Here is a 26,140-nt window from a genome sequence, read left to right as displayed (position 1 = left end):
GGCTACACCCAGCAAAAATAAAACAAGTAAACAGAAAAGCACAGAACACATGCTTCCAGTGGTGTGCAGCATGCCCTTAGCTCCCTTTCAAGTTTGAGTTCAGCTGCCCAGAATTTGTCCTTTATTCTCTTAGTAAGGATTATTGCTGCATTGCAGTATACCATTGTATTCACTTTGCACAATCCTGAAATCACCTAACAGGCCAAATTTCCATTAATTTAAAACCTTATGTTGGGTAGCCCGTGTTTTCCTGAAGTTTCTAGCTATTACACATCTGATCATGAGTGGTTACAGTGCTTCCCCTATCCTAAAGGGATGGAAGATTTTCTCATTAAGGCTTTTTTGTTTGTTTGTTTTTGTTGTTACTGTTAAGATTTTTTAAAAAACAAATAAGTGTAGATTAAGGTATGCATAAAATAGATATATTTGATATATCAGTATGTCATAAACTAATTGGAATCCAACATATAGGGTAAGTCATAAACAGATCAGAGAAAACCCAAGCATCGGGACATCTGAAGAGAAGAAGGCTTTGCTGAGGCTGGAATATATAGGTAGATAGAAAAAAAGGGAAGACAGAGGTCAGATGCTCTTCATACATTTATGCTCTCCCCTGGGTTTTCTGAGGATTCATGTAAAATGCAAAACTAAATAAAAACATTTATAAAACAGTAACTGATTTGGATTAAAATTTTAAGGATTTTGATCATAAAAGTTAAACACACTGTCATTTTTCAGTGTAGCTTCCAAGTACATTGGTAAAATTTCTTAAAGATGTTACACACCTCTGTACAAAGTGCTTTGTTTAGATTCCTGCATGCTCACGTGTGCACATTCCTATAAAGCTAGAGTAACAACTGCTTTTTATTAAAATTATTTTCAATTAAAAAATAAAGCAGAACAACCCTTTTATTCTCGCCAATGTTAGTAATTATGCTCAACTCTCACACAAACATTATTTCATAATAGTAATATCTTTTGCCATGCAATGCTTTCTGAAGTTAGAATAGCTCTTGTTAGAAGCATCTTCACACTGTCTGATAGGATTAACTACCTGTTTGTTATTGATACAAGTGCAGATGGGCAGAAATAACCACTGGAAGCATGTTCAAAACTTCGAGGGGTACTGTCGATTTTGTAACAATATCCACCATGTCTTTCCCATCCCTTTAAAGAAATGAACATTGTTTTATAGATTATTATATAGCTGTTAAAAACTTGATCCCCTTTTGTTGTTTGTCTGTTCATCACTCATGACCTTACAGCCCTCTTCCTTTCCATTGTGGCTCCAGAGCAGTTACCCTCAAGGTCATTGAAAAGGTGGGTGAATTTAACAAAAGAAAGTTGAAATCCTTAAACTGTGCAAAAACTGGCTAAATACACACAGGCAGTAACATCTTTCATGGGCAGGACACAGATATGGGCAACTTAAAGGCACTCCCTCCACACAGTACTTCTGTTTGCATTTTATACTTTGATTTACTGAATTAGTCTGGGGACTTATGCCAAGCTTTTTTGCACAAAGCATGTAGTAGCACTCTGGTTTATAGCTGTGGTAGCTCATTCCTGATATTGAATATCTGAAGTGTCTGAAGTGCAAAGTAAACATTGCACTGTTAGATTCAGTTAAGTTGCTTAAAAAAAAAAAAACGCATTACATATGCCCTTTGTCTTCAAGTGTAAATTGAAATATGTATGTAAACTCTGGGATTTGGGGGGTGGAAGAGGTTTAAAGTATTGACTACAAAGCCCCTCTACACCATTCCTGGCAACTACAGAAAAAACTTTTTAAAAAAATAGCTATAGTGACACAAGGCCTCCTCCTTCACACAGCATGCTCATGTGTGTTTCTTCCTTGTTCAACTCTTGGCATGTTTAGCCACTCAACAAATTTCCCCTTCTCATTACCACTTCTCTGTCCTTTTTGGCAGGGTAGAGAGGTCAGAAATTGAATTAACTGTGGGAGAGGCTGCCATACAAACAGTCAGAGCAACAAATCATCCGGCCTGGCCCACAGCCACCCAAGTGCTCTGTGGGAGGGCAGGTGAGAAACAGCAAAGCTCTGGTTCCATTCGGCTGGAGTCCTCCAGTGATCAAGTGAATTGCATGAAATTAAGTAAACACAATCATCCTAACCTCTTCGAAATTTTAATTGGGAACAAATGGCACCTCATAACCTTCCTCTGAAAGCTTTCTTGGTGCCTTAAGTCTGGATGAAAGAAATTTGACACTAATCTTTATTAAAAATAATAACAACTGTGGAGTAACTAGATGATGGTAAGTTTGCATTGAGGGCAAGCACAGGTTGAGAAATTCCAAACTTTAAAGGCTGAGTAATCAGTCAACAAAATGGCATTCAGTGCAGATAAATACGATGTGATATATTATGGGGACCATTCCTGTCCCCACTGAATCATTTCATGTGTGGCGTGAGGGACAGCTACCTTGCTCCTACCAGACAGGAATGAGATTTGGGGGTTACCCTCCATGAAAACACCAGCTTAGTAAGTCAGATCAAACATTAAGAATTAGAAGGGGAGAGAGAACAGAGAAAATAATTATGTCCTTTAAAATTCATTTTTTCTCATTTTTTTGGAGTTGCAGCCCCCAGTCTCAAAAAAGGATGTTAGAAAAGAACGGTAACAAGGATGACCAAACATATGTAAGTGCATCCACATAAATAATAACCGAGCAGGTTGGGTCTCTTTAGTCTGGAGAAGTGATGCCTTAAGGAGGGTACAACACACATGTACAAAATCAGGAGTGCCACAGAGGCAGGTGTGACTACTCCAACAGGAGACTTTGGGGACAACAAACGAAGCTGAGCAAGCAGGAGGTGGATTCAACATGGAAAATAGCATTTTTCCACACAAAGGTTAGCAGATTTATAGATATCAGTAAGTAATGTTGTGAACTCAAAGAATTAGCATGAGTTCAAGGGAAAATTGGACAAGCACTTGGAGGGGAAATCCAGTGTGGGCTGTTAGATACACAAATCATAAAAGGCTCTGGAAATACCCTGAATGGTTGGAGGTCAAGGGAAATTGGGGGTTGTGTTACCCACGTTTGCCCTTTTCTGCTCTTCCTCAGACATTGCTTGTGGCCACTGGTGGGAAGCAGAACACGACCTGGATAGACCCTTATTCTGAGCAGCTGTCCTTCTCTTTATGAGGTTTTATAGCTTTAATAGCAATTCTCTTCTCAAAAATGCAATTCTCTCCTGCTACAACATCCATACACACAAATGCTTGATTTAGTACTATACTGTTATCTTTTAATGCTCTAATTAAAGTGTAGAAGACTGTTACCAGTACCAATATTGTCAGTTCTGCACACAGAAACTCCCAACTCAATTATCAAACAGCTGACAACTCCACAGCCTGTTTCAAAAGCTGGTTTAAAGAAAATGTCTAAAGCTGTTATTTCAGTTTTGGGAAAAACTACCTAGAGAATGTGGCCTTTGCAATACAACATTTATTGTCACTAATAGCCTGCCAACTAGGAAAAAAAAAAGAATAGTTGACCTGCTAAGTGAAAGAAGTGCTTAACACTTTTTGTGTCTTCAAAAGACAGAAGTGTAGGTTTCTGCTGTAACTTGATATTGCAAAAACATCACTCAGCAGAACCACAGAAAATTTTAAGGACTACTTCATCCAATTCACAAGTCATAAAATCAACATGAGATAAAAGCTCAGTAATAACTGATAAGACTATAAAGCTTTGTAAAAACAAATAATAATGCCCAAGGCCAAAGCTCCCTGAGTGTATCAACCATCAAACATGAATGACTGTAAAAGGTTAACGAAGCAAAAGATCAAATGTGAGAAATACCAATAGATACTCTATACGTTTAGGGTAGATTAGCAACAGAAAAAAAAAAAAAAGAAAAAAGTGTAACTTTATAAAATAAAGAGCTAGCCCTAGAAAATTAGGCCAAGACAAAATGTCTGAAATAAAATGCAACTTTCAGTAAGCTTAGAACTGACTTCACTTGATTAAATGTATATGACTCCTTCACATCAGAAAGAAAATAATCTATAGAAATCAAGAGACTGTAAGAGCGTTCATTATATATTTCTAGAGGGTATGAAACATTAACAAGCAGAAATTTATCCTGAACAGGAAGCTTGCCAGAGAATACCAAACTACTTAAGACCAATGACTCTTAAATCTCAGTCCTGTGAGGTACCCAAAGTTCAAGTGCTGTCAGCTCCTAACTACAACTGTCCTGATGCTCAGCACATTTTTTCACATGGTCAGGACTTTAACAAACTTTTCTTAACACTTTTAACACACGGCATCCTTGAGTGATAAAATGCATTAGTCCAAATGAAATCAATCATCCTGAATTTTGGAATTTTTAACTGGGAACAAAGCAGTAATGATATGACCAGAATGCTCGACCTGACCGCTGTACATTTGGGGAAAAACAGCATCCAGCTCCAAACAATTCAGCTTCCACCTTCTTACAATTTAACTGAACTGAGAAAAGAGGCAAAAAATGAAAAAAAAAGAAGATAATGACCTAAAGGCTAAAGAAGTCAGAGGGGATATATTTTTGTTGAAAGAAAAAGAAGAGGTTCACAAAACTTCTCCAGAGTTTTGAATAACAACATTTTAAGAACATAAATTCCACAAGTTTGTTGTTTACACTGTTGTATACATAGGGAAAGGAACCAATGGCAAATAAAATCATACTTTAATGAGTTACCTATTACTAGCAAAATGTCAAGCCTAAAAGCCTGAAAACCTATTGTAATGTCCTATTAGGTAGCTAGCTGTGCTCCTTCCCATTTTTGCTTGAAAGTAAAAGGAATGTTAATGTATGAGTGGAAGAGTTCATTCTCCGTGTCAATGAAACCGATTGTTTTTCACCCTGACATTCCTTTTAAATGTATGGAAACCATGTGTGGGATGAGGCATCATATAACAGCCATTATTTGCACAGATGGCGTACAAAAGGGTTTTCACTTTTGATCTAGAAAGAAATAGGAACTTGGGTCACAACTGCTGACAATGCAACGAACCATGAGAGGCATTTGGGGAAAGCTTTTAATCTTACCTTACATTTTAGTTTACATATTTAAGGCAAACAATGAGATTTTTCCTAGCAAAACATGCATGTCTTCAGCATGAAAAAATAAAATTATCTATCTACTTACTTACATCCATATACTCTACACTTCTATTTATAATTCTGTTTTATCAATGAGGTTCTGAAACAAACAAAAAAACACTAATTCTCTTACCTCTGGACAACTTGATTCCATCTCAGAAGAAACATTATTAAATTCCCCTGCTTTTTTGCAGACATAGAAAGATCTCTCTTCACATTTTTTAACTTTCCAATGTCCCTCCTGAGGGGAAAGGAAAAAAAAAACGTATGTTCTCTACATACTCATTCTCATACATGTGTAATACACAGATGTTATATTATACAATTTCTCTTCCTATTTTAACTTTTTAATACAAACAAGCAACAGACTATTTTTTCTCACTCTATTCCTTTATTTACTTTTAGATGGATCACTTACCTCTACTAACACTGATCTGAAAAGTCCTGTTGATGATCATACAAGGGAGTTTGTCTCTTTGAATCACTCCTTGGGATGTAATGCATTTTAATTAACTAAAACCATGGGCATGCCAGAACGCTTTTCAAAATCATATACTGAACCTTTTTCCCATCTATTGTAGTTCTTTGTAAGATTAACGTTTATATTTGAACAGCCCTTACTCAAAATACTACAGCGTTTTTATGATACATCTTTTAGACATCTATGAATACTGGACATGTACCAATATTGAATCTCCTTTTCCACTACTGTGTTTTATGCTTTCATTTGTTTGCTTACACTTGCAAAATCAGTAAAATATAGTTTTGTGCATCTAAAACCAGGCTTTTACCAAAGTCCTATTTTCTGCTTCAAATGAGAGCTGACTTTTCCAGGTCATTATAATTGTTTTGGCTTTCTTATTTATGAATTAAAGATTGCAACTTGGACCTACTACAGGAGAAACAACAGAAAACACTTTTTGATACAGTTTTCATGCTTTCACAAGATTTACTTTACTGAAAAACTGAATTATAGTGCTACTTAAGTCAGGTCTGAGTGAATTTAAGTATTGTAAAAGTAAAGTACATTTATGACCAAATTAAGAAAAAAACCTGTCTGTCATAAGCCATGGTTCAACAGGGCCTAGTCTAAGCTTATTTGAATGTTACTCCCAATCTTACAACACCTGACTGATTTGGGGTCAATCTTACCACTGTCAACTTCTATAGTTTTATGTAGATCTATGCTACTCCCTGTTTTTGAAAGATGCTTCATAAAAGTTATAAATGCTGATAGCAACACAGAATTAGCAGTTGACCATTTTTCAAAATATCAACTTGAAGCTTTAAAGACTGGAATTAATGAGTCATGAATTATAATATACACCGCTTGGATTTTAAATTACCATGTCTTTATCAAAATACCTAAGAATATTTGCTTGCTTCCATCTGGCAAGCTTTACATATGTAACCTTTTTTTAAATTGAACATAACCTCAAAAACAATGATTAACTTTTCTGTGCAGCAGCACTGCAAAATATAGTGGTTTCTAAAGGCTACATTATATTTATTTCAACCTGAATATATAAAAATAAAAAGACAAAGACATACTGCAGGTCATGGTTTACAAATGTATACATAGTGAGAAAATAAAATATTGTGAGGTGAAATAAGAGTGTCCGTCTTGTTCTTTCAAAAGGAAAAGAAAACTTACAGGTCCTTGTGCTGAAACACAGAGTTGCCCTGTTCTTTGAAAGGTATTAGGTTCTTGGCTGTGCCAGTTGGACAGCTTCACTGGGGTGCTATCTGACCACTTGAAAACAACTGGGGTATTATTACTGAATAACCCAATCCACGTTTCAGTTACGTTTTCTGTAAAAGGATAAAAGATTTCATATTTTAATGATGAAGAAATGATGCGTATTGTTCCTGTAATATCAACACCACTATTGAAATTATTCATGGGATTTCAATAAGAATTATCTTATTTCATGAAAAAATAAATAGTTGTATGAACTTTAGGTAACCTTACTGATGAGATAATATCCTACTTCCCTTGAAGACTAAATAGTTTCAAAAGTAGATCAACATATGCAATAATATGCCTTGAAACCCAGAAAAATACAAATCAATAGCATATGCTCTTGAAGCTTGCATGGGGCAGAAAGCCTGACATGGAAGGGAAAGATTTCTTTTCATAATCTTTCATGGCTCATTCAGCTTTAGGTTTTCTCTGAGCAATGGCTTTATGTCCCCGTGAGAGCACAGTTGTAGCCACAGTGGTTAATAAATCTATGAAAGATGACTCTTGAGGTTTGACGTAATGCTTTACTTGACTACTATAGCTAGTGAAAAGAGATGAGCTTTCAGGCACATAAGCCCTTCTCCTGAAAAGAATGATAAAGGAGGGCTAAACACCAGCAGCAGATTTTGAAGCTGACTGCAAGTTGACAATAATTAATTCTATCTACTACGGCATCTCTGGAAAAAAATGGTGTTTGGTATCTATGGAGGATGCTAACAGAGGTGAGAAAGACAACCCGTGGTTAATCTCCCAAAGAAAGATAAACAGGACAACAAAGAGGACGGGTGGTGTAAGGGAGGAGAATGGGTGACCATGTCCAGTAATTCCAGTATAAGGCACCACTTTGCAACCACAGCTGATGGGACAGAGTTGATAAAACATGTCACTATGCCCCCAGCTGAAGGAAGCTACAACTCACGGCCAAATCATGCAGTTCTGCCAGGATAGGGATGTCAGCTGGAGGCATAAAATATTTACACCTCTTTGCTTCTGTTATGACAACAAAACTCTTCATACTGTTGCAACTAAGAGCTTTTGCTCATTAAGTTCCTTCTATAATTATGCTACCTTTTAAGGCAACATGGAGCTGATGGGCACCATCAAAGGGGACTCCACCAACACAGTTGCAGCATCACAAACTCTGCAGCATGAACAAGGCCAACTTGCAAAGCAAAAGACACTCTGAATTGTTGTTGCTTCTAAGCACAATTCCTGCATGAGGACAATAATTGAGTATTTTGCAACAGTTTGCATAGCACTAATCAACAACAGGAGAGAACAGAAGCCAGATTGTTGAAAGTTCATGAGAAGTATGGTAATGCCCAAGAAAATTGATGCTGTTTTACTGAGGATCTCTGACTTTTGGTATCACCACTGACTGCCATTTGCCCAGCATGCTCCAGTGCAAGTGCTGCACTCACATAAAGCACAAGCAGCAGTCTTCCAAAAGCCCAGGTGTGAGGTAATCCTGAAACAACAAGGGGAGCATACAGTTTCTCACTGTTCCAACATGTTGATTAATTTCTTTGTTTATTGAAGGTGATGCCTTACATTTTAAAGACTCCTAGAAGGAACACACATCACACTTTTTTTTGGTAAACATCATCTGGGTGTGCCACGTAATATTGGGCTTACAAGGCTAACAACATTAAATCGCTACACAGAAGAAACACTTCAAGAAACATAGAACACTTTAACTCTCAAAACTCACCACGTTCAAGCAAGTTACGGAGCAGCTCCGCATCTGCCATGGAGGATATACTAACGAATCTGCTGTTGTCACTCTGGCATGAGATCAACGCGTCGTTCCAGCTCTTCTCCTCTTTATGAAGTCTATAGCAGTTGCGATTGTGTGGGTACCAGCCAGCATCACAACGAGTGGCATAATACTTCCACTTATCTTTTAATTAACCATGCAAGGTTAGAGTATATTAGACAGAAATACAAAGGTTGTGCTGCATTAGACTATTTTCTTCAAATGCTGAAAACTGAGTCATCCTGAGGACAAAACACATGCTCTATGGACCGCTACCCACAGAGCAAACTAAGTTTTTTCTCACCTTATTTTATGACTCAACCATTCTGGCCACTGGACTAGTACAAGCACACTTACAGAACTGTTACTCAATTTAAAACTTCCTTTATCAGCCTTATTCCTTTGGGCCTGATCCAAAACCAGCTGAAGCTTTTTCACATGCATTACCTACAAAGAGTTTGGTAAATCCCTTTTCATTATCTGAAACAAATAGGGAAACTTTATTTATCAGGAAAAAGTTGAACCTATCTATCTTTTCTCATCAAAAGAGAAATTAATGTCCTAATAAACACAAAATTGTGTTTAAGTTTCCCACAGAATGGGCATCTGAGACATTCTACATACTATATACCTTACAGTCATTATATAAACACTTTTAAAAACATATGTACAATGCTCTTTTGGTATATGAAAAGCACAGCATGTCGTAAAAATAACTGCAAATTTAGAGCCGTATTTATGCAATTGGCTAATTCCATCCTAAGCTGAAAGCCTATTTTTAAACTCTGAAGTGTTGCTCTATTGTAATATAAAGGGAATGAGCATTCTGTAAGCCTCTGATGATGTAAGGAACCAATTAAATGCTATGCATATTAAAATGATTTGTCAGTTTTAAGACTCTCAACATGTTGTCCAGAACTGCATTTGAACAGAAGAAAGTGGTATCACTTCAGTTAATGTAAATGGCATTCAGCTTAAACTAGCAAACCTATACTGCAGCTAAAACTCTGTTCTCATAAATTTATATTCAGGTAGCTTCCTCTTGTTCTCCATCCATACTCACAAAAAGGACACATTAACATCGAGAGACTTACCAAATGTTTCATGTTCTGTCTTACTTAAATATTTCTTGCATACAAAAGGCAATCCAGATTCACATAAGTAACTTTGCCAGCCGTACTTCAATTTTGAATTAATCACCGCACAATGATTTTCACTAAAACGGTCATCAGAGACATCTGGAAACACATTTTTTTGAGAAGCATGCAATTACAAAAATTCAGTTCTTGTAAAATGGCACCGTATTCTTATTGAACAAATGTATAATCAGCCCTGCACAGCCAAACTTCTAGCAGTGTTACACCGACCCTATGGACAGCTGAACATTAACCACCACTTACACATATATAGCAATCTTTCCTTGCCTGCTGCTATCAGATGAGAGGCTGAATCCAGTTCTGGTGTCAATGTTATATGTGCTGGAGGACAGACCTCAAAATATAGCAAACCACGTCTCAAAGCTCATGTTAATGTAAACAAATTAAATCTTCTTTCCTCCACGCAACCAGGTAGAACATAGTTTTTAAATATGCAGCTGGAATCTCAAAAATACCCTTAAAAGCAAATGACGGAAGGACTAAATCATTAATGCTTTGAATAAATGCATCTCCATGGATGCCACCCACATCCCTAGAAGGGGCTTTAGTTCATGAATATGAATAGATGTCTACAAAAAGAGAGGTACGCTGGTCCACTTGATTCACTTTTCAAACGTAGCTGTACAAACAGCTCTCTTGTGCTGCAATTACAGAGAGCGTGTAATTACACTGCTATAACAAATCCAAGAGGAACATCACGTACTTGCTCTCCAGTTCACAAACATCAGTGGCGCTCCATCTGACCACTGCCAGCCAGTATCTTCTCCCAGTCTATTCAGGCCCGTCCAAAGCATGATGTCTGTGGCATTTAACTGCCCTGAAACAGAAAAAAGAAACAAAATGACACTTCACACACTCCCCATGTTTTAAAATATCTGCGGGTATAGATATACTGTCCTGACTTGTTACAATCAGAATAAAACAAAATTTCACATCTGTCTCCAGAAGGCTCAGGCTTATTTTTTTCCTTAGAAAAAGTCTATTAGTTTGGTAATCAACACAGCTGAGGAGGAATAAACTCAAAAGGCCTGCATCCCTTCCAAAACTGCCCATCCTGCAAACCCTCCCCACGTAAGCTGTTGGTGGCCTTAGATGTTAGATCTGTAACACCAGCTACAGAAACGCCAGCCTGTCTCAGCCTGCTGTCAGACACAAAACAAACAACTTCCAGTCTCTCTACAGCCTGTATACATATCAAAAAGCTAATGAAATTATTTTAAAAACTTCCTGTTAGCTTATATCCTGCAATTGAAAACCAGCAATAATGGGAAGCAATGGGAAAGAAACCTGAAGCTGCCTTTCACAACACAGTTTTAGTGCCTGGTCCTTCACTCAGTCCTCTTCACCAACACCAAAATAGCCACAAAAGCAATGCCATCGCCTCCGATGCAGAACTATGCAGAACTGGTCTGAGACTTTCTACATGCGGGACACGAAGGAGCTTATCAAAGAGGGAATACCATCTGTTTATAAAAAACAAGGTTGTCTTTTTTTTCCCTATAGAGGTAATTTATTTCAAGCCTGCAGGAATATTCTAGTCTTTCAGATTTGGTGAAGTACAGTTTGCAAAGGAAACCTTGCAGGAATAAAATGACACTATGGTGCACGGCAGAGAAGGTAAACATCTCTATAACTCTCAGAAAACAAAAACAAACACCTAACAACCCACATGTCCATAACCACAGCTGCAAATATGAATAGAAGTCACTGTGCGAGCAGGAATTAAGACAATTACAGCCTCACATAACACATACCACCGCTTTTGAACTCGGTTTATTAAGGCTGTAACTTACCTTCATTCTTGCTTTGTCAGGTACTTAGGTGTGCTATGTGACAAAGCCTTGCCAGCAGCAATGGGAGAGACGTAACACATAGTGTTAAGCTCCAAAGCTTTTCACTGGTAAAATGGAAATCTAACCACAGGCCTCCTCCGCAGTCCCCAGGGAAAGTCAAGCCAACCCATTTCCCAGAGGAGCGCAACCTGTCCTCACAGTGGGGACAGAAGACTCCTGCTTCAAAGTGCACTCTGCACCTTTCCAAGGCTACAACAAAATTCAATAGCCTTCCAAGTCAGGACTCCAATCTGAACACACTAAGCATGTGCCTACACCCACTGTTAGCAATGCACTGTGCCTACTCACGGCTTAAGTCACTGATGTAGCTCTGCTCTTCCAGGCTGGTGATGCTGAGCAGATCTCCTCCTTGCATCTGGCACGCAGCCCGTGCCTCATGCCACGACAGCACAGACGCCAAGTTGAACTGGTAACAGAGGTGTGTGGCGGGGTTCTTCTTCCAAAAAGCATCACAGCCGCTCTCTGCTCAGAAACAGACTCATCACCGACAGCACAAGACTACAAGCTAATCAGAAGTACAGCATCTTTAGAAATTTAATTAATGACAGTAGCATCTCAACGGAAGCATGATGATGAACTCCAGTGTTCCTTTGTTAAAGTATGTATGGAAATAGGACACAAACTGAATAAAACACTGCTTCATTTTTCAGGTGGTTGATAAATTCTCAGGAGCTCATCTGCAGCTGGTGGTGATTTTCACAGCCTGCATGAAGCCAACAGAGCTACATTTTAATTCGCACCAGCTGGTCATTTGTTCCTAAAGCTGGATGTTGGAATAGTCACACTATGAGTGCCTCACCCAACTTGTGGAGGAGCAGTCACCTGGATCTCCTTCTACCCAGTACTCAAGAGATTAAAGCTATTATAATTACAATATAGAAGCAGGGCTGAAAATACTCCTCATTATAATGGTTCCCTGGAAATTCCCATTATGAAATCACATTTCCAGCTGTTTATAACATGCTTTGGACCAGAGATCTGAGACACAGCCTGAACAGGGAGGGCTTTTCCAAACCACTTCTGCTGATAGAAGATATTTTTTACATATTTATGGAAGAAGCTACAAGTTGCTATTTATAAATTAAATATTAATGAATACCGTATGTCCAAAATCTTTCAACCAATATTTTCAAAAATATTGCTTCTAAGTGTTTTAGGCCCAAAACATGTGTCCAAGGAGCAATCCTTTGCAGGAGCAATCCTTCCTTTGCATGCTTCAGAGAAACCCCCTACGGATTGCTGAGGAGAGCAGAGACAGCTGTGGGTTAGCTGCAGGGCAAGGTCAATGGGTAGCACAGAGCAGTGAGCACTTCACATCCTGCAGCTCACCTCCTGGAGCACTGCTTTTGGGATGAGGACTCAGGTCTCCAAAGACCATAAGTGGTAGATTATAATAAAGCCTGAAGTTTCCTCTTATTTAAGAGAACATTCCCCTCTAATAAGTAATCGTGTACTCCAAAACAGAGTGCATCCCAGAATTATTCATAAGGATCACAGATACTCTAGGAGGGAGGGAGAGGCAACACCTTACCAGCATTTGGGCAAAACCCCCATTTTTCATCTTGTTCATAGTAAGTTGTTGTAGCACACCAGTCAAATTCCCTTCCATCTCTGGTACACTCATAATACCACTTGTTGTTATATTTAAATGGAAAAACGCATGGGAAACCAAAAGAATTTCCCAGTAAGGTATATGTTTCTGTAATAAAAGAAAAGTAGAGATTAAAAGAACACATTCACAGAAATTCCCCCCCATATTTCATCATTTTTAACAGCAACAGTAAAGTAAAAATATCTATAGTTATTTGAAATCATAATTAATACCACAACATTGAGACAAGCCTGAGAAGCATAACTTCAGTGAATAGAATTTGGAAATGTTAGTTTATGAAATTTATCACCATGAAACAAGGCACATTCCCATAACTTACTGCAACTAAAAAAAAGAGCAATTATCCTATATTCTATTATCCTGCACTTAAATTTGAGAACAACTACATAAAAACTACATAGTTAGCATAATCAGGACATGCTCAAATGCACGCTCTGCATATTTTTTGTTTGCTAGTCTGTGATAGACAAGCAATTTAGCATAATTTCCTCTGCTCCTCCCACTCTTGTTTAAATGGATTTCTGATGTTTTTTCCATTCTTATTGTCATTCTATGGGAAAGGAAACATGAAAGACAAAGGAAAATTAAATAAATTTTTAAAATATTTTTTATACTAGGGGGAATAGTAATCTAAAGAACTGATGTTATGTACCTTTGTTGTCACATCAATTATTAGCTTATAAAATATGTAAAATGTTGCCCTGTTGTATTTTGAGTACTGAGAGAATCAAGAGCAACCCAAAGTTGTAAAAGATTTACCTCAGTATCTCCTTAACCTCAGAGCACATGCTTCTACGAAAGGTCAAAGAACCACAGTCATACTTGGAATTAAACTGTTTGCCAAAGATCCCATGCTGATATGCTAAGATCAAAGTCCTTCAACTACAGAATAAGGACATGCTGCCAGTTTCCCAGAGATAATGGCTGGCAGCGCACATGCAAAAAATGCAGTTTATAGATTGTAAATCCCCTTCAAAGCCTTCTAACAGATAATACAAATAAAACGGGTTAAAAGAAATCAAGTTTGCACCTCTGCCTGCTACCATGGTGCTAGCTACAGAGGTTCAAGGGATTATCTCAGTCCTGAGAAGAAACAAAATTTGACAGCTATGTTCCTCTCACCACAGTTAGACACACTTGTTTTGAAGGTAGGGGTCCCCCCCAGCCTGTTGAACTAACAGGCTGGCTTGTATTTCCATGTGCATAAGCTGAAGTGTAAGGAAGGAAACAGAAACTGGAAGGGGAAGAAGCTTTGCCAAGACAGTCACTTGTTCGCATCCTGTAACTCCCAGGCTGTTGCAGCTCTAGGACTAGACCAGGTCTACCTCCATCTCGCTGAATGTACATAGCAAACTTCTAAGACTTCATGGTTTTAAATGTTTTCTGTCTGGTCTTAAGTATAAACTCTGCTAGGTTTTAGAGATATGGGATGCTGCCACGCTTCCATAGGCATCGCAGCTCCCAAAGCAACCCCCTGGAGAGAACAGAGGCCAAGCCCAGCTCCACCTACAGAGGAAACCACCAAGATCAAAGCTCCACAACCCAGATACGTGGAGACCAGAGCTCTGCAACCCCATAAAAACAGTTCAAATGGGGAGAATCAACAGCTCCAGCCTGAGACATGCTATGCAAACATTAGGCCATTCTTCTGCAGAAATGCTGCAGGAGAGGCTGAGGAAAGGGTCAAGGTGCACCCTGTCTGTGGCTGTTCATGGAAAATGGGTTTATCTTCACCCTTTTTCCTGGAAAACTGTTAAGGGTTGCAGGTCTGGATCCTGACTTAAATTCCTATGCCTTGACTAACTGTACAACAGGATTAATCAAAAGCCTGATTTCTGCTCCAAAGTTTGGCACGTTCAGAGTCCAGGTGCTAAATGTTACAAACGGTTGGATAATGCACACTGAGATTGCAGGCTGACTGTCAGTAATCTGAATTCCAAATCCTTCTTTATCTCTCTTTGGGTTTACTTGACAATGAGAGCTGTGGGACTGCAAATACTTAGTTCAGCTTTTAATTTTATACACCATTTGGAATGGGCAAGGATTTGCCAAGGACACTAGAGCCTTTTGGGGGGCCCATATAACAGACAAGGACAAAAATTAATTGTGCAGTGTACTCAATTCAACTATCGACTATTCAAAAAAAAAAAATCAGACCTTCCTTCAAAAACAACTGAAAATTTTTCCTTTATACATTTCTGTGACAAATTTGACTTTTACCTTGGAAAGGATGTTCACAAAGGTCTTCATCATAGGACATGTACTGTGTCCATTGATAATTAGAATTTTTTTTGGCAACAATATGTTTGCTGTTTTCAACAGCTAATTTGTACTCTGATACACCAACCAATGCTCTTCCATCACAATTCCACCATAATGAGTATTGAGTTGAATCACATTCAAGCATAGTCAGCGGCTGTTCTGGTCTACTGATGTTCAGTCCTAGACAGGTACTTCTGCCTATATTGAAAAGCCGACGATTGGATACCCATTTCCATAGCATATATTTGGAGAGTTGACTGCAGTCTTCCAGAACGAGGCCAGCTGGATCCACCTTGATGCACAAGTTGGAGTCTGAACTTTGGATAATAAATATCCCTTTATCTGTATGGAGGGGAAAAAAAAAAAACAACCTCAGTTACCTCAGTTTGCAGAATGCTACAGATGATGAAATAGTTTTGTAAGACATGTTTTAGCTATTTATGAAGAAAACTGAAAACATTCATCAGATTATCTGACACATCAGATTATCTGACACAAAAAAATAAGAACACTGGTCTAAATTTACTGCCAGCCAAGTTTGTAACATATGGACCATTTGACAGATCACTGTGAGATTAGGCAGTATTTCGCAAGTTGGTCATCCAAAAAACATCAGTCACTTTTGAAGAATTAAAGCATCATTCACCAAGAAATACTTCACAATGGGGTACAGGTTTAAGTGTTACAGCAAGTCATATTCAGAGCTGTTAAATAATTCTCTGTAAGGGATGGGGTATTCCAGTTAAAGGCTAAAAAGTTTAAGGCTGAATTTGCCACATTCTCTGCCATTTTCAAGCCTCACTCTCTGCAACTACAGAGGCAGAAAACATATTTTGCGTTGTATGTATGATACAGGAAGGGTAGGATTTATCTCAGTCACAAGAGCTGGTCAAGAGTTAAAGTATGCCTTAACTACTGGATGCATATTATTGAGCTATACATGGCTGCCCTGGCTGGATCACAGCAGACATGGGAAGGTTAGCCTTATGTCCCAGCTTTCTTGGAATCGTGTAGAAATTCACTGAACAACGTGACATCACACTATAAGCATGTGAAAAAAATCAGTTGTTTAATGCCTTGGGAACAAATGTGTAACTGTGCATATAGACTGAAAAAATGAGAGGGGCTAAGGAAATCAGCAAAATAAATCCTATAACGGCTCAGCTATTTCATTTATTCTGAAATCCAGTGACAATTAACCCACGGAGTTCCTCTCACATTATAGGTGAGATACTTATGTCTCAGGAGATTATTCCCTGAAAATCTGATTAGCATTTCCATTTTGCCATGAAGTTTTGCAATAATAATTTCTACCACATGTGCTTTCTATCCGTAATTCACTACCCCTAACATCCTGAAGAAGTAACAATAACAAAAAGATACTCCAAATCTAGAGTATGAGATGCAGAAGCCCACCCAGATGCTGTGTCTGGGTTCAGCACCTATGGTTTAGGTAAAGCTCTCCACAAGAAAGCCTTCGGCCAGCAATGCTGCATGACAGACAGGAGACCAGCTCACCAGCACATGGCACACAAAACAAGCGGCCCAGACAAGATACAGGTTACAGAGAGGAGTTTGGTTACAGGTCCTGCACAGAACCCGCCAGTGGCCAGACATACAGCGAGGACAGAAGTCCCTCTGCAAGCTGTATCTCTGGGATCAGGTGCTGTCTGCCACGTGGCTAAGGTTGTCTGTAGCTCATGATGGTGCAGGAGCGTGGGCAAGCCTTTCTGACTGACAGCAGGTAAGAACAAGCCTGCTGCATGTAATTGCATTTCCAAGCACCTGGCAGTAGCCTGGCTTTAAGTCCTTACTCTCAGGGGGCTGAGGAAGGTTCCTGAAGGAGCTTACTACGCTCCTTTAGTCCATCACGTTTCTACAGCCCTCCGACCACGAGCTCACTGAAACACCATCACTCTGTGACAGACACCCGGTGGGGGACATCGCTTTTGAGTTTTCTATGAAGCTGTGCAGCTTGTGCTTCATTCTCCCTATCCATCCCAACCCTCCATGGGCCATAGAGGTGGCACAGCCTCTATCTACAAGCACAGACTACAAGGTCAGACAGGGTTTTTGCTTCTCATGCTGGAGTACGGCTTTCCTACAGCAGCCTTATCTTGGCTGGCCAAGAAAATACGTTGTTAATTTGCTAGATAAGTAGAAACTGTGATGTCGTTAGCACCAGTAAACACTGATTAATGAGGTTAATTCACCATGATACCGGGATTCACACTTAAAGTTCTAATACAAGTTCCCAATTTATCTCCACTTGCACCCGTGGTGCCTCCCATGTAACAGCACAAGCAACAAGAAGAAACAACTCAGAGATGAAGGGGTCTCAGCCTTATGAAACGCATCCGAATGCCCTTATCCGTAAAGCTCTTAAGAGCTGCAACGACTGCTGAGGAAAGATAAGGGTCTTACAGAGACCTCACAAATACACCAGCGGAGGTGGGACAAGGAGACAGCTGGAGCGACACCAAGCCCACACCACCCAGGATTCCTGTGCCCATGACCCTGTGGGTGATGAACCACGAGGAGCTCCATGAGCTTGCACACCCCAGAGGGGCCAAGCAGAACATCCTAAACCCTGCTCCGAAGGATTTGACAGGGCAGAGAGAGCCCTTTGGGAACATCCCTCTTCTCCTGACGTCCAGGCCCCTCCGCACAAGGGCATGGTGACACGAAGCAAAGTGCCAGAAGCAAACCTATAAGATCCGAGAGCTGTCCGGGTTCCTGTTTACTTAGGTTCGCCACTACAAATAATGTATAATAGAGCTAGGAGGACAAGATTTTTTCTCTTCCTTCCTCTTCACCTCCCATTTCCTTCCCCCACCCCCTCCCCAAAAAACAGCAGTGAGAATTGCTTAAGTGGCAATAAGGAAAACAGCTGGAATTTCTCGGGCGCGAGGAAAACCCCTCGGCACGACCTCCGGGATCAGGTGCGAGGACAGCAAGGCGTGTGCTCGGGCACTGCCCTGGGCTCCTCGCTCCCGCGGGCCGCCCCGAGGCGGGCACGGCGAGGCCGGGGGCTTCCTCCGCACGAAGGGACAGGACCGGGAGGGAGGCGAAATATTCGCGTGTCCCCCCCTGCACAAACACCTCACCGGGGACGCCGGCTGAAGAAGCCCCTCCCCACCCCGCCATGTCCCCCCCGCCGCCCCGGGACCCTCACTCACTCCGCAGGGCGGGCACCTCGTCGGGGCTGAGGGCGGCGGCGCCCCGCGGCGGGCTGCGGCCGCCGAGCAGCAGCAGGCAGCACGCCAGGAGCCGCAGCCGCACGCCCAGCATCGCCACGGCACAGCACGGCTCGGCCCGGCACGGCACGGCCCGACCCGGCGCCCACCCGCTCCTCTCCGCGCCGGGGGCCCAGCCCCGCCGAGCCCGGCCCCGGGGAGGGCGGAGGAGCGACCCCACCCCGCGGAGGGCGGGAGAAGCGCCGGGCGTGAGGGGGAGCGCGGCAGCCGCCCGCGGAACTTCCCCGGCCCAGGGGCCCCCCCTCGGGCCTGCTGTGGAGGCGCTTTCGGCCCGGCCGCCCGGGCCGCGGTCGTGGGCTGAGGCGGCCAAAAGGATCCACACGCGCCTCGTTTGCAGTCCCTAAGCGGTTTCTGGTGTTTGCTCTCCAGTCTGCTTTTCCTAAAAAGAGCCGAGTGACACAAAGACGCTGGAGGCAGGAAAACATCGACAGCGCAGCTCGTGTTCATCGCTTTGTTGCTCCATCACTGCACGTCCTCACACAAACTTTTACAGAGACTTGTTTTTTAGCTAGGTCAGCACGTCAAGGCACTTTACATTTTTGGCATGAGGAAAAGTAATTTCCTTCTTCCCTCTTGTACATCTCTGTCCTTAGGTCGCATCTTCGTAGGAAGTCCCCCATTTGGGAGAGTTTCAGTCGTGCGGAAGCTATGAATAGTGGGGGGAAAGGCGAAAGCAGAAGCTCTGGGTTTCAGATAGAGTAGCTTTACTGGAATCCACATCACAAGTTTGGTTTTAATCAGCGTGGGCATGTTTCTGTGTTGTTCTTCATTCATAGCAGACAAATAAGTATCTACATTTATATATAAATGTATAAGCGTAAGCATACAGTGCCAAAGCAGAGCCGAAATGACTGGCATCTGTTCCCCCATGCCCACTTCAGTCACGGTACAGGGACAGGAACAGAAACCGCTGGGCCTGGGGGAGCTCCGGACGGGTAGTTTGGTAGAAAGAATTGAGAAATGAGGGAAGGCCAACACTTACAAAGAAGCAGATGACTGGAGGGTTTTCTCCCTGTTTTGCACACAATAAAAATGTCTGGCAGAAAAGAGAAGCAGCAGAAAACATCACTGAACGAGCTGTCCTAGAAGTGACCAGGCTTCAGAAGACAGAAGAGCTCCAACTCTCAGTAATCTTAACGTGCCCCCCAGGATTGCTGCAGCCTTCAGAGAATTTCAGATTTTGAGAGAGAAGCTTGTTACTGAGCTGTTTTTGAAAATTTGGCCACCCTGAACTGTCTAAATCTCTTCAGGAGCGTAGGCTACCATTTTGAGTCCTGAGCTCCAGAAAACCTGCCGCTGACTCTCAGTGTGTTTGCGCTCCTACATTTGAAGAAAACAGTGCCTGTGAGCAAAAACGGGGCTGCTCCAAGCTACGAGGAGCACTGCCACAGCTGGATTTCTTTGCTCATTTCACTAAGACTGAAATAAGCATGTTCTGATTACAGATACCTAACAATGGACATACAAAATCTTTATGTAAATACTTTACTGAATACGAATTGGCAATTTAATAGTTCTGAGTAGTTTTACTTCCTCATTTTTTTTTCTTTATTATTCACATTTTCCTCTTTGACTAAACAATTCTTTACTGTTGGGGATATATTCTGTTCTTACTAAACCTCTAAATTCCTTCTAGTGCAGCTGCAGTTATAGCTAAGCTGTACTAGCTGCATTACAGCAATGAGACGTCTTTGCTGGCATAGTGCTGGCAACATGGTTAGCAACATTTTCTGAAGCAAACTTGATGACAGTTTGTGTTATTTTGCAAAGTAAATTGTAAATTTATTTATTCTACGCTTTCTTTCAAGGCGTAGTGATTTGGCTTTTATTTCCTTTTCTGTCTGGAACTCTCCTTTTAAAAAAATATTTATATCTTCATTTCTGAATTGATGATCTGTTTTCTATTTGGACAGCTATAGATGCACTTGTCTGAGCTCCTCTGCCTTCACTATTTAGGTATTCTGCATAGGTGTTCTATATCTCCCGGTACCTTTTCTTAGCAATTAACTCAGCCTTCTGTATGAGGCCCATACACATCCACAATTACAAGCCCTCATCAAATTCACAGTAATTCATTTTTCTCACAGACTTGTTGCTTCTGCTAACCTAGGGTTAGTATGCTTAACATATACGTGACTGCCATCAAGGCATATATAGGGAGCCTCCTATTGTTAGTACTGGTAGAGTGAAATCAACGTTGGAATAAGATTAATTTTTTTTTGCAAAGATCTGACACAAAGGAGTAGTTAGTGTGTTCCTAAAAAGAGCTAGTAACAGTAGACTTAATTACTAAACAGACCTATGACATTCTGTAGTCAATACCAAAACCCACACACACTGTGATCAAGTCTGCACATTACACTTTTTAAACAAACCAATAAAAATCATCATATAATTGCTTAGCAGACATTTTAGAATAAATAAAAATCCCATAAACCCTTCACAGTTTTTATTTTGTAGTTTAAAACATACCTGAGTGACTGATAGTTTTCTCCTTGTTTCTTGATCACATGCAAGCGGGCCTGTAGGCACAAACCATTCCAGATTTGCTTGACCAGTTTATGTCTTCACACCATGCTAACCACTTCCTTAAGCTGATCCCTCCCCCCTTCATTTTGTGAGACCAATGCTTCATAAATCAGGGTAGCAGGGAATAAGCAGGTTCCTCTTGAACAAAAATGGGAGTGGATGCTGATTTTGACAGTGGGCCACAGAGAATACTGCGCTTTATTAGCTCCAGGCACGCGGATGCCTTCCGGCCCAAATCCTTCAGTCTGTGTTCCCCCCACACCTGCAGGGCCATGCTGCCCCGCCAAAAAGCTGTGGTGGTTTGGCAGCACAACAGGACCTGGCTGAAACTCAGACCTGCAGCTGCTGCCCTCCAGCAGCCACCGCCACCACTGGCCTGTTGCCGGTCCTTGTTGCTCTGCTGTGCATCCTGCTGATTTAATGGTGTCTGATGTGGGAGCATGGCAGAATCTGGGCTTGGTTTGGTCTAAACTGGAGGTGATGGAAGCCACAGTGTACTAAGAGACCAAGAATGACTACTTGGGAAGGATAGACAGCCTCTAGCAATGTGCCATCAGTCTAATACCCCAAAATATACTGGGTGTGACATTCAGAACAAGGATAGGTGCTGGCAGGAACGGCAGGACACAAGGTGTACCCAGTGCTAACACTGGCATGACTTTACAGGCTGGCAGAGGGTGTGCCCCTGAAGCATGTACATTCCTTCCCCAAAGAGCTTATCTTTTTTCCAGCCATGCGTGCACATGTAGACTGAGAGAAATCCTACAGGTAGCGCAAAAGAATGTCCTCGCTCTTTGGAGAATATAAACACAGAGAAACCCAAAGTAATTATACTTTGCCTCTTTCCTTTAACCAATTTGTTTTCAGGTGAAAAAAAATGCATTAGGTGCCTTATTTGCACTCAGTAAAAATGCATATACATTTATATTTTTCTTCTCTTATTTATTGTGGTAAATCCGATATGCGGTCAGTCTCATATCTGAGTATTTAAGAACTTGGATTTAAGAAAGTCTGGAAACCAGGACTCCCATTGGCTTTAAACAGTGGTAGAATATGTCTTTGTTACTTACATATTTTGTATTATATTTACAGACATGCACACGTAAGAGTATGCACCAGGGAAACACTTGTTAACATTTCTGGTGTTTTCTCTAAACTTTATGCTGGTAAGAAAGCAGAAAAAGACATGATTTTTCCTTTGCATTCTCCCATACACAAACTGAAAAATTAAGGACAAGAAACGTAACTTCATTGGTAAAACCCAAAGCTCTTTAGCTACTGCTCATTTCAGGTAGGAGGAGAATAACATTTGCTGGTGGATTGTTTTCTTGTGAAAGACCTGGACACATCATGCAGAATAGCACCATATCTCTGCAGGAAGTTCTATTCACTGTAATGAGATTGAGTTTATCATCAGGTGCAAATGCTCAATCAAAAAACTTAAATGCTTGAATTGAAATAGACTAGATACTCTGGCTATGAGTCATGGAAAGGCTCTAACAATTTTATAACCAATGGGAATGACTTGCCACCAATGCTATTAAACCAGTCCGTTCAGGTATCTTGGCCTTTGATATAAAGAAAAACAGAGGAGTTCTGTTACTCATCTTTCTTTGTCTCTTTAGAAACTCACCATGCAAGAATTCAAAATTTAATCTAAATTAATTAAATTGGTATCTGTACAGAAAATAACAAACTAAATTAAACATGCTCAGACACTCCTGTCCTTACCTTGGAATACAGATTAATTAAATTAAGACCAGTTTTTTTTCAACATGGATGTTGTCTACACAGTTTTCATTGGAATTATCCAACCCACATTAAATTCCTAGATTTATTTCGGAATGAATTTCCTGAGTGCTACTCGTGGACAAACCCTGATGTGGAGTCTTTCCACACACTCTTTGGGAATACTGATTAATCATCCACTATGAACGCAGTAAACACCATGTCTAGTGACAAGTCTATCTCTGATAAAACTCCAGTGATTAACACCTGTACCTGCCAAATTCAGGGACCATAAGAAGGGGAATACAAAATCTACAGTTTACAGGAAGATGTTGAACTGGTTTCTTACAGCTGCTGTCGCAGACATCTTGAAGCACTAGCTGCAAGTACTCTAGGATGAACACAATGTACAGACCACTGTATCTAAAAATTCAAATTCTCTTGCTTGCCTATGGTTCATTTAATTGTCACCTTGTGAATTGGCTCATGACACATTATTATTGAGGATCTGCAGACATTGGGAGGTGTTGTCAAATATTTTTGTAACAGTTCTCTAACATTTTTAACATTATCGGGGATTTTTGTTTGTCTGCTTGTTTTTCTATTTATTTATTTTTTGTCAGTGTTGTTTTGGTTTGGTTTTGTTTTATAACTTTTTTTCAAATCTGCCATAACTTAAAATAGAAGCAACTTTTACATGGTTTGTTACATGGTAATTATGCTGTAATTATGGGTCTGATTTTTAAGTCAGTTGAGTTTTAGAGAAAGCAAGTCTTAACCTCTCACCTAAGATGAGCAACAGTAGCCACAATTTACCTTTGAACTAGAGTTGTTAACTTCGAAGCCAGAAGTTGATGGTACACACTTCCAAACACAAGTAACATCCAACTGCTGAACACTAAATAGAAATTTCCTGTTTTTCATACATAAGACCTTGTTTTTTATTTACATTTGTACCTTGTCTAAATATGGAAACAGTAATGAAAAAGCCACTCTTGAGCAAAGTTAAACAACCTGTGGATAAATAGCATTTTAAAAAATATATAATGCCTTGAGAACTTAATCTATCTGAATACATAAATATCTTGAAACAATTTTAAATGATCTAATTTGATTAGAAACAAAGCTAAACTGTAGTGTAAATAACATGATGTAGGGAGAGGTTCCAACAAAAATCAGCTTTTGGTTCTGTCTGCTTAGTGCATGGAGATTGGTAGAACAAAGAGACTAAGCCAGCTTCAAGAAACAATGTTCTGATCTACTAAAATCTTTGAAAAGCCAAAGCTTTTTTATTTAGCCACACTGTGTAATTATTGTGCTTTTATTGCTATCTGTCAGTGTTAGCTGGTATATACCTCAGTGAAAACACAGAAGAAAAGTTTCTAAGCATGAACCATTCCTACAAACCAAACAAAATAAGAATGCATAGAAATCTTTGAGGTAGATTAAATTCTAAATTACATAAAATAAGTATACATTACACATTTATATCAATTTCAGTTCTAACAACCCACTGTGAAATTGAAGAGAACATGATATTATTATGTGCCTGGAGAATAGAATTGGCTTTAAATACAGCTCTTTCAAGGATGCAAAGGAATGTTCGCTTCCTCAGAGCACGAAATTAGCAGACATCAAAATATATTAGTCTTGATTAGGAATAAAAAAGTAGAGGTAACTTTCATATTAAACAGAAAACATGCACTTTGCCATGTAGTTCCAAAAAGATATTACTGTTATTACACTTACAAAAGTAATGGATCTAAGGATCTTTAGCTTTAAGCAAGTTGTGTATTTTAGGTGCCACTGTATGAAAAGAATGCCATATGTAATCGATCATATCTCCTGGAATCAGTTGCTTATGGGATTCACCCATTAATCAGTTCCTTAAAAAGTAAAAGGATCACAAATAAAAGAACATCCAGACATCTTAAATCTCACATACTATGTTAAGAAAGGTAGAGAAAGAATTTGTCAAATTAGCTCTAGGGTATGCCAAAGCATGAAAAAGTTGCTAAGATTAATCAAATCACATTTAAAAAAAAAAAAAAAAAAAAAAAGATAAAGACACATGATAAAATGGAAAATAAGAACGAATAAAAGTATATAAAAATGCATTATATTTTATAATCTTTATTGAAGGTTAAATAATCCTTCTTTTACAGAAAGAAGTTGAGGCATTTACCTGTTTCTTGCAAATAGACCAAGATAAAAAATACCTCTTGTTTACTTTTAGATTGTGTGTGATAAGTACTGTGGGGCAATAAGTCCCTTACACCCATTGCAAAAGAAACCTGGACTTCTGTATAACATTAGACAACACATGGAGAGTATTGCACTTGACGTTTTGCTCTTGTATCCCGGCTTATTACCCACTAGTTAGATTACAAACCAAAGCTGAATGCAATCTGAACATATACAATACAGGTTAACACGTAACTTCTATAAATCAAAGCAAGAATTAACCACTTAATATATATTACTGAAAATACCATTCTACAAAAGATATACCAATACAACAATATAGCTAATGATTTTTGTTTTTATTTAGTTTAACTCTTCAGTGAGTAGATTTTCTATTAAAAATGTTTTGATCACTCTCAAGGTCCAGCCCCAGGTCAAAACAATATTCATGAAAAGAGCAGAAATACTTTTTCATCCCACTCATCGCACACAAACCCACTCAGAATTTGGTGGAGGAAAAAAGAACAGGTGAACTTTGATACAAATACTACAAGATAAAATGATATACTTAATAAAAAGGTATGAACACCACTCTTTTTCTAGGGCGAATGTCAAGTAAGATCCTGAAATCTAGTTTTTTTATTTTATTTTATTGGTCAAAATTTATGATCTAAATTAATGCTGTTAAAAGAATGGCTCATCCCTCAATAACAGAAATCTTTCTCACTAAGCCCTTCTATTTTCTCTTGTCTGATGAATTCTTAATTATCTGAGTCATTTTCATCCTGAAAATGTTGAAGGTGCACAGCACATTTGTAGTACACTCAGTTACAGCAGGGAAATTGAAGAACATACTGCCTAAATTTATGTACATTTTTGATAATTTGCAGAGAGATTGCTAGGAGAATTAATTGGAATGTAAACATTGACTCCATACAAAAT

The 26,140-nt window shown here is 39.7% G+C and overlaps 1 protein-coding gene across 2 annotated transcripts in view; it reads right to left on the bottom strand.

Annotated features, from left to right (window-relative positions):
• PLA2R1 (phospholipase A2 receptor 1) overlaps positions 1 to 21,248 on the bottom strand; it is a 44,438-nt gene extending 23,190 nt beyond the window's left edge. Inside the window, exons 1-10 of one of the 2 annotated variants that reach the window (XM_035331372.1) lie at positions 21,230 to 21,248; positions 15,459 to 15,842; positions 13,158 to 13,325; positions 11,915 to 12,088; positions 10,477 to 10,590; positions 9,711 to 9,854; positions 8,572 to 8,760; positions 6,771 to 6,928; positions 5,250 to 5,357; positions 1,055 to 1,167 (exon numbers count right to left, since the gene is read on the bottom strand). In XM_035331372.1, coding sequence (XP_035187263.1) covers positions 1,055 to 1,167; positions 5,250 to 5,357; positions 6,771 to 6,928; positions 8,572 to 8,760; positions 9,711 to 9,854; positions 10,477 to 10,590; positions 11,915 to 12,088; positions 13,158 to 13,325; positions 15,459 to 15,741 — 1,451 coding nt within the window. In that variant the 5' untranslated portion in view covers positions 15,742 to 15,842; positions 21,230 to 21,248. Of the gene's footprint in view, positions 1 to 1,054; positions 1,168 to 5,249; positions 5,358 to 6,770; positions 6,929 to 8,571; positions 8,761 to 9,710; positions 9,855 to 10,476; positions 10,591 to 11,914; positions 12,089 to 13,157; positions 13,326 to 15,458; positions 15,843 to 18,679; positions 18,886 to 21,229 lie in introns of those variants that run through there. The other variant, XM_035331371.1, reaches the window with a different exon arrangement.
• Positions 21,249 to 26,140: the final 4,892 nt, after the last annotated feature.

The sequence above is a fragment of the Oxyura jamaicensis genome, chromosome 7 (genome assembly GCF_011077185.1).
Source record: "Oxyura jamaicensis isolate SHBP4307 breed ruddy duck chromosome 7, BPBGC_Ojam_1.0, whole genome shotgun sequence".
Taxonomy (NCBI): domain Eukaryota; kingdom Metazoa; phylum Chordata; class Aves; order Anseriformes; family Anatidae; genus Oxyura; species Oxyura jamaicensis.
Note: the sequence above shows the minus strand (reverse complement) of the source record. Positions and strands in the feature narration are given on the sequence as shown.